Source organism: Quercus suber, unplaced genomic scaffold (assembly GCF_002906115.3).
Source record: "Quercus suber isolate HL8 unplaced genomic scaffold, Cork oak 2.0 scaffold_218, whole genome shotgun sequence".
Lineage (NCBI taxonomy): Eukaryota > Viridiplantae > Streptophyta > Magnoliopsida > Fagales > Fagaceae > Quercus > Quercus suber.
This window is the reverse complement of record NW_027069676.1, coordinates 861,991-870,952: the sequence shown is the minus strand read 5'-3', so window position 1 is coordinate 870,952 and position 8,962 is coordinate 861,991. Positions and strand designations below refer to the sequence as shown.

The following is an 8,962-nucleotide window of genomic DNA, read 5'->3' as shown; positions in this document are numbered from 1 at the left end:
GTCTATTTCAAACTATTATTTTGGCTCTTTTGGGGTTACTCTATACATACAAAATAATTATACCCAATTCTTCAACAGATAGTGTTCTACCATATCATGTATTTATTCACAATCATAATATAATACACATTCTTAATAACATCATTATAAAAATAAATTAAGGAAATACGTTATTAATGAAAAATAAAACAAAAAGGAAACAAGTCATACTTGAGTTAAGTAATGAAAAAAAAAAATAGTTAAAAAAAATGAAATAAAGCTTTGTTCAAATTCCAACTGAAATGATGGCACTGATAAGAATTTAGCATAATGGGACCAAATTAAATGGTATAATGAGTAATGCATTCTGGTTAACTAATTAAAATGAAAATTTCAGTCGAAATAAAATGAATTTGATAGCAATGAGTGATATTGCTCCCATTATATTCTGCCACCATAATAAATTGCAAGAAAGATTGTGATTATTCTCCTAGCATTACTCTCTCTAAGAATATCTCCACATTCATGATAGGTAAAATTGAGAACCTACATAGAATTGGTGGACGGGTCTCTATGAAGGAATTGAGAATTGTAAGATTTTACTTTTCATTAAAAAAATGAAGTGATGAATCTTCTTTAATAGAAAATAAGAATGATAATCTACAATAAATCAAATATATTTTATATAGAGATAAAAGTATATGTCATAAAATAACATCTTTGAAAACATGAATTTAATAAAAAAAATGAATTTAATTAATCATTAAATTGTGTGTGTGTGTATATAGAATTTCTCTTATGTGCTTTTAGTACGCCAAATGGAGATATAATAGAGTTCCTCATCTCATATATAAGATGCAATTAGAGTTAGAGATTTATAAGGAGAACTCAAGGATTAGTTACAAAATGTCTTATAATTTTTTTTATTTTTTATTTTTTTGGGGTGGGGGTGGGGGTGAAATCATGGGGCAATCTATATGTATCACAATCTAGGATCGAGAAAGAGGGGTATAAAAAAGGATATTTGAAAGTATGAGGGCCTTATTTAGGTATTCAATAAAAATTGGGGCTGTGAAACCGACAAGTTTTTGAATAAAAATGAATAACAAAGTGCAAAAGAGAGGTTCCACCGAGATTTGAACTCGGGTTACTGGATTCAGAGTCCAATGTCCTGACCACTAGACCATGGAACCTTGTTGCTGTCTTTCGTAATTTAAAATTATATATATTGTTCCATTGAGCCCATTCATCGAACACTTTTGAGTCTACTCTATCGTTGATGGGCAGCATTGAAATTTGAAACTTTCTTGTCCTCTTTCTCTCTTTAGAAAGGATAAAATCCAACGAGTTTGCAATCCAAAAACTAGAAAGAAAGAGAATTGATTGGTCAACCAGATCACTTGTCATCCAAGTTTGTATTAGTAAACTTAAGACTGCGTGAAGATATTGCAACAAAGCCATTCAAGCATCTCTAGTCTATACTTCTTACAAAACCAATCCCTATTATGTACAAATCATGTAGTTTACGAAAGTAGAGTTGCACAATTCCTTTTTGCTATTTCCACCACATATGGTTCATTTCCAGTTCTACTTCTACATATTATCCCTGAATCCACTTTCTTTCCTCCTAATTTAGTTTGAAATTTTGTTATTTGGAACTTCCAGTAATTTAATCCATGTGAAACTCTTAACACTCAATCCCATCCCTCTCAAATTTTTTAATGTAAATAGCTCTAGCAAATGGTAAAACCAAAAATAAACTAAAGATTAAGAGGGCAAAAGAAGAAAAAAAAAGGACCTCTTTTTACCACGAAACAACCAAAACTGAGGTTGACAAAACTAATAAGGATAGTCCAAAGAAATCATAATGAAATTTCATGCAAGTTGCTCCAGCTAGCAAATACCACCACTATTTTTTTTTTTTTTTTTGGTGACTAGTATTTAATATCTCATTGGTATCATCTCTTTTGTTATGCATGCACAAGCTGTTGCTCCACGTCTCCATCAATGGTCATCACAGAGCTGTGATGATGCACCATATACCACCGTCCGTTATGGAACTCAAAGGTATTAGTTACATTGAATGGCCCGGAATCCATGTCAACGAAGGTTTTCATGGAAACCCAAGCCATCTCTGACATAACCCGAGCCCGTACATCTCGAACTTGAAAGTTGACACCTTGCGGCCAATTAAATGCAAGCTGCCAACTCTGTATTACAGCGTTATACCTGGAGGAGGAAACAAAAATGACTCAGCTCCTGTTTAATTCCAATCAAATGTAGAAAAGCAAACTCAACAGTAGAGATCAGATAAAAAGTTGAAATCCCAGCAAGCCCTACAGCTTTTGCAAGTATGAAAACTTAAGAGCATATAACTACGCATTTCTTTGTTGAAAGCCAGTGCTTGGGTCAGGTAGATAACATGCTATGATGTTCTTACTTGTGCAAGAAATAATTATAAAATATCCAATGCTAGAACTCCACCTTACCCTTCTCTCAGTTATTAGAAGTTTAGAACAGAAAGGACCGTCTCAAGATCCCATCTAATTAGCATTCTATATCCAGTGCTCAAATATTTCTGATGTTTCCACCATTAAAAGAAAGCATTCTGCTTTTAAAGAACTCTCTTATATACTTGACTTCAATTAATAGGTCAAAAATCTCTAACTATAAAATTATTAAAAACCTTAAAAAATTTAAATGTCCATCAGATTCAGATATCTTAGGGAAGCAGGGCCATAAAACATGGAATTTCAAAACAAGCAAACATATAGCAGCTTAATGAAAACTGCCATAATGCTACAAATTGACCTTTTCCCTTTCACAACTATGGATCAGCCTGTTGCTTCACCAACAAACTAAATGCTGCACATGCTAGAAGTCTATGAGATGCAACTCTGAAGATGAACAAATTATAGCAAGTGGCAGAAATTATCCCAATCAGAATCACGTAAGCGCGCGCGCGCACACACACACACATATATAAAACCATATACGTGTATGAATTTGCATGTATATGCACATGGAATGCATCTAAGCATACATTCTACATAACAAACACATGAAAGTAGTTCAGTATGATATATATACATAGTTCTGTACATGGGCAACCTTTCCTCAAGTGTAATCTTTGACACACATGTGAAGGGTATTTTTGTGGCTCATCCACTTCTACTAGGCTAAATCCTTCATGAACACCATGTCAGATCTCAGCTAGTGAAAGCATCAGTCAATTAGAACCAGGCATTCTGGACTCAACCAAGTTGCTAACTTACTCGCTACATAGCTATAGCATGGTTGCAGCAACCCAGGTACAAGAGGTACACAGTGCATACTTCCCAACAATACCCCCCCCCCCCCCCCCCCGGGCGGGCCCCCTTCTCTCCCTTTTCATCCCAGCAACGTAATACATACACACATACATATTGGTTAGAGAGAGTGAGTTATGCAAAATTACAGTAAAAAAAATTATCATGATTGAAACAATGTCACAATTTTACTGCAAGCAACTTATAGGCTAGGCTACTTGGAAAAACAGGACACACACAAAATAGCAGCATAAAAAAATATAAATATATGTACGCACACAAACACAATATAACCTTAACAGAGAAACATATTTGAAATTTTATTTTTCCGTAATCAAAGTATAAAGCAACATAAGCTTAGAGAAACCATATTTTTGTAAGAAAATCTAAAAAACATCATACCCTGAAAAGAGTTCTCCTGATGCATGAACACACTTCACAAAATCTGCATTTAGCCAAAAACGACTCATTGCTGGAAGAGACCTTTCTCTAATGATGTTGAAGAATTCAGTATTAATATTCACAATGGCTCTTGTAGCAGCATAGTAAGCCTTCCACCCATTGGCTGGGGTCACACTATCCTGTTCCCATGTGAAGTCCTAAAAGAGAATTTAAGAAACAAGAAGTTCATTAATACATCCAAAACACAGATAGTGATCAGTAGATAAAACAGCAGGTCTGCTGGTGACACATACATGACATCCAAAATAAAATAAAATAAATAAACCTAGCAAACATGAGGAACATGCCCCCCTGAAAAGATGTATCTAACACAGCCAACCACTGTTGTCAGCTACAAAGACAATGCTCTGAATTCCTAAAATTCCAAAAATAGTAATCAGAATACACGGTCTTACATACAAGCATAATACAGAAACGTAGAGACAAAAATACACTAAAACAGGCATCAATATCAAATCCAGATGGCATGATCCAGACACATTCCCCTCCACATGCAGGTTTCAAAACCCCAAAATTTCAAATGCCATTTCCTTTATTTTCTTCTGAGGACACCAAGACAATTTGAGCTAAAACTGACAGATAAGACCTGTAGGCGAGATAAAGAAGAAAGCACCAAAAAGGAAATCCACTATAATCACAAGTTCAGCTTTCTTGACAATAATAGTATATACTTTTTAACAATTTGTCCTTCCAAAGTTCTTATTTATAGGTTGGAATAACACCCCCACCCTCCCCCCACCCCACCCCCCAAAAGCTTTCAACACTACGTTTCCCCAAGTCAACAAACCCACAATGTGGCTGCAAAACCAAGAAAAAACTGGAAGGAAAGGAACTTTGGTTTCTTATAAATTTTACTAATTAGTGGAAACTCCAATTAAACAAAAAAAAGTACTAACCCCAATTTTATCTCTATTTGATCTTGCCAGTAGCAGGTGATCCCAAAATAGCCTAATCTAATCATATAACACCTCAAACAACACCACATACCCAATCCTAACCCCAATTTTATCTCTATGTGACCTGACCAGTAGCAGGTGATCTCAAAATAGCCTAAACTCATCATACAATACCTCAAACGACACCACAAACCCAATCCTAACCCCAATTTTATCTCTATTTGATCTCGCCAGTAGCAGATGATCTCAAAATAGCCTAAACTCCTCATACAACACCTCAAACGACACCACAAACTTAATCCACATTCTAAGTCTACAAAACACAACAATATATGCTAGTGGGTTCCAATAATTTTTTTTTTTTTTTTTTGTTTACTTCTAACTTATAAGTTTCACATGCATTGAATAGGTTTTGAAGCCCAATCTCACCAAAGATATTAGTTGTTGGGTTAAAATCTTCTAGAGCTCTTATAGTAACTCCATCATGAATGTCCTAAAATCCTATCCATCCATTTTAAAATAAGTGGATTGAATTTTACCACGTCATCAAAATTTAAATAAAGGTTAAAGATCACCAATTTGGTATCCATTTAAATTTTTGATAAGTTGAAAAATCCAATCCATTCATTTCAAATTGAATGCATTGGATTTTAGGAACTCTAAGAAAGAGTTACCCTCAGAAATCTTGAGGATCTTAATCCAATGTTCTCAACTCAATTGTGCAAAAAAAAAAAAAATTACTCCTCAGTACTCGTTACAGTTGCAATTACTGCCAATTCCATGCATTCTCATCATTCAACAAGATTAGTAATTTCTAATTCCCATTTCCCAAACAACGCAACACTCCACATAATGACAATTACTTCTTACCATGCAATATCACCATTCAAGTTTAAACACATTAGTAGCAATAGCCATATGAGTAAATTCCCAACAACTATGTTCTGTACAATCACACTTACAGTTACTGCTTTCCACAATGCTCTATCAATGTTTCAACAAAATTACTAATTGCTAAATTCCCAACAATGTATGCCCCATACCGTGTAAAAATTTACCGAATTTCCTAAAATGAGTAAAATCCCAACAATACTTTGCTCCTTAAAATCACAATCACCACTTTTTCCATGCATTACTGTCGTTTTAAATTACTGGCTGTTAAATTCCCAACAATGCAATACTCAATTATCAGTATTCAACAATATTGCTACATACCCAAATGAGTAAATTGAATTTCCAACAATGCCATGGTCCTTAATCTCAATTATAATCACAATTACACTCACAAATTTAGAAATTTACCTTGTGATAAAGTGCTTTCCAAGCGTTGTCGTCGTTGGCGGCTTTTCGCATAAGCGAATTCGTCATCGAGAGGCGGCAGAGGCTGGGATAGTCCAAGTAACTGAGCGCGTGAGTGGTAATCTCCGGCACGAGCTGCTCCATCATTGACGCGCCGGTCTGCCTCTCCGCCGCAATAACCGCCGCGGAATTCACCTTCTCCACCATCTCCGGCGAAGTGCACTTGCACACGCAGCCACAACCCCCACCTCCGCCGCCGTTCTTGTTCGCCGACGCGGCGAAATCGCAGCCGTCCACGACCGATTTGGAAGCTTTGGAAGAAATCGATCGGACGGTGGTGAAGGCGAAGAGAGTGAGTAGCAAACAGAGAGCAGTGACTATTGTGGGCACAAAGAACGGCTGAGACGAGAGGACCGTAGTGAAACTAGAGGCAATCTCCATTCATACGACATCAAAGCTTCTTCGGAGAAAAACATGAAAAACCACCACCAAACCCTAAACTACCGTACGTTCGATTTTTCGAATAATTTAGTATTTATCGAGGATTCTAATTTTTTAGGTTTTTTTTTTTTTTTTTGGCTGTTTGAGATGACATCCAAAAATCGATTTGCAGACTAGGATTTTGGGGGGAGAAGAAGACAACAACAACAAGGGTGGTGGTTTTTTTTTTTTTTTTTTTGGGTGAGAAATCAAAAAACCTTGAAGGTGGACCTAGGAGTAAGTAATTCCTGTTTTTCTTGTTTTTAGGATGGTTTTGTATTTTTGACTTCTTCACATGTTGACTAACTTCCATTAAACGACTGGTCGTTTTCAGCACATTTTGAAATATTATTGGAAAATATACCTTAGAAAAATAATTTAAATATTTATTTATTATGTTATTAAAATGACAACAACTTTATTAGGAAAAAAAAATTGGGTCAACAATAATCATTGTCACGTTAATTGGTAACTTTTTTGCACTAAAATTGATAGTAATTAAAGCATTACCATTTCGGTGTCTAAATCACCTAAATTGCTATTTTAGAACACCAATTTAAAAAATAAAATAAATAAAAAGAAACCCTGCTACCTACTACATCCAGTTTCTCATACAAGTTTTTTTGCAACATGCTACAATGAACTCTACTCACTTCTCTTTCTCTCTCAAGTGGTGTTGTGGTGGTGGCGTGGGTTGTATAGTGGTGGTGTGGGTCGTAGTAACATGGAATGTGGGTTTTGGGTTTTGATAGTTGTGGCGGCGATAGGTTGTGGCCACTTGCTATGATGAAGAGATAGAGATGAAGAGGAAGAGAGGGACATTGCCATCGTGAAGAGAGCGATGATGACGAAGAGAGAGAAAGAGGGAGTGAAATAAATAAATAGTGTTCGGTGTAATGTGAAAATAAAGAAATAGGGATGTAAGGTGAGTTGTAAAATAGATTATTAAAATAGACAAAGTAGTTTTTAAAGCATAAAATGAGTATCTTTTAAGAAATCCGGATGCTAATGCTCTAACTATTATATATTCCTTCAAGAGCCCAAAACTCATCTTAGGACAATATACTTGTAGAGTAAATTAAGTAATTCTAATCTTACTTGTAGTCTATATATATATATATATATAAGAAACAAGTTAACAAATGCTCTAAAGGCATTGATTTAGAAACTTTTTTATGGGAAAAAGAAAAGAAAATGACTAACTTTTTCTTACAATTTTTTATATTTCCCACAAAGTAGTATTAGAACTTTCCTAAAATGATTCATTAACAAATGTCCTAAGGGCACCCCCTTAATAGGACCCTATATAAAATTAAAAATCTAAAAAATAACCTACACACACACCCAAAATGTGTTTGTAACATGATTTAACAAATGCTATTTTCTTACATATAACAAAGTGTATTTATAACATTGTTAAAAATTAAAATATTTTTAGAGAAATGTTATATCCATAACATTTTCACAACAAATCCTAATTGGTTGTTATGAGTGAGCAAAAAAGTAATTTAAGTTTGTGGATTCAAATTATAATCAATAACAATTTACCACATATGATTTGTTGTAAAATTATTGTGAAATTGTTATGGGCATAACACTCTTCATATTTTCAACTCCTAACCATGAAATAAACATTCATTATTTCTTCTAAAAAAAAAGGACCAATTTTGTGTTGCAATGATTATCCTAAGTAAAAAAAAAAATTGTGTGTTGATGCGTGAACCAAATTAGGTGTGCCCATCTTCTTAAAAAAAAAAAAAAAAAAAAAGTGTTCACAATTTGAGCTATATTGGGTAAGTGAATCAATTTATTTTGAATAGTAATTTATATGTACCAATCATATATAATCACCCATTTATATAGTGGTTCAACCCAGATTCATGTAAGAGGGAGATCACATATGACTGATATATCATGCACCGTCTCGATGGACAACTATGTGCTCTAATGCTTATTTTATGAAAAAATATTAGTGTAGGGTGTTTTAACTAAATTCCGTGTGAAAAATTTGAGCTACATTAGGTAATTGAAGCAATATAGTTTTAATACTATATAAGCTTAGCTTGTGTTAGGAGCTTTACTTGCTGCTAATAATGGCATGAGGAATGATGGTGTTTGGGCAGCATTAGGCCAGTCGTATGGTTTTATGTTTTCTCAACACATTGATAGTTCCTCATGCCAGATTAGTAATCCTCCTAAGGGCTTTTTGAGGGGGACATGCCTAGCCTCTCTTTTCGAGTTGGATCGATGAGCAGCGTGAGGGAGCAACATGTGGAGGCACCTTGCTCCATATGATGCTCCAAAGCCATGGTGGGTAGAGTTGGTTTTAAGATGGGTGGCAGTAGGTGGTGTCAACCCTTAAGTGATGTACATGGCATTGGTGGCTTGATGGCTAGTTGCTTGTGTGTGGGCTTGGTGGCTTGTGTGCAAGGCAGAGTTAGGCTGCCATGATGATGTGTATCAGATGTTGTGTGTAAGGCATGGGCTAGTGGGTGTTGGCCTTGTGCATGGACAGGTGCTAGTGGGTTGATGGCAGCT

At 35.1% G+C, this 8,962-nt stretch overlaps 1 protein-coding gene and 1 non-coding gene across 2 annotated transcripts; both read right to left on the bottom strand.

Annotated features, from left to right (window-relative positions):
• Nucleotides 1–1,100: 1,100 nt before the first annotated feature.
• On the bottom strand, nucleotides 1,101–1,172 carry TRNAQ-CUG (transfer RNA glutamine (anticodon CUG)). The gene has a single exon. It is a non-coding gene; the product is annotated as a tRNA-Gln (tRNA).
• Nucleotides 1,173–1,760: 588 nt separating this feature from the next.
• Nucleotides 1,761–6,635, bottom strand: LOC111990477 (F-box protein SKIP8). Its single transcript, XM_024022251.2, has 3 exons — nucleotides 5,948–6,635; nucleotides 3,690–3,886; nucleotides 1,761–2,208 (listed from the first exon to the last, which is right to left on the bottom strand). Exons 1-3 carry the CDS (start codon nucleotides 6,383–6,385, stop codon nucleotides 1,950–1,952), a joined length of 894 nt encoding a protein of 297 aa, XP_023878019.1. The 5' UTR covers nucleotides 6,386–6,635; the 3' UTR covers nucleotides 1,761–1,949.
• Between the last annotated feature and the right edge of the window lie 2,327 nt (nucleotides 6,636–8,962).

Excerpts from the sequence above, each read along its gene's own strand:
- LOC111990477 (XM_024022251.2), bottom strand. The coding sequence starts at position 6,385 with ATGGAGATTGCCTCTAGTTTCACTACGGTCCTCTCGTCTCAGCCGTTC. Across the intron at positions 3,887-5,947 it reads GGAAAGCACTTTATCACAAG|GACTTCACATGGGAACAGGA; the intron begins GTAAATTTCTAA and ends ATTCTCTTTTAG. Across the intron at positions 2,209-3,689 it reads TCAGGAGAACTCTTTTCAGG|GTATAACGCTGTAATACAGA; the intron begins GTATGATGTTTT and ends TTCCTCCTCCAG.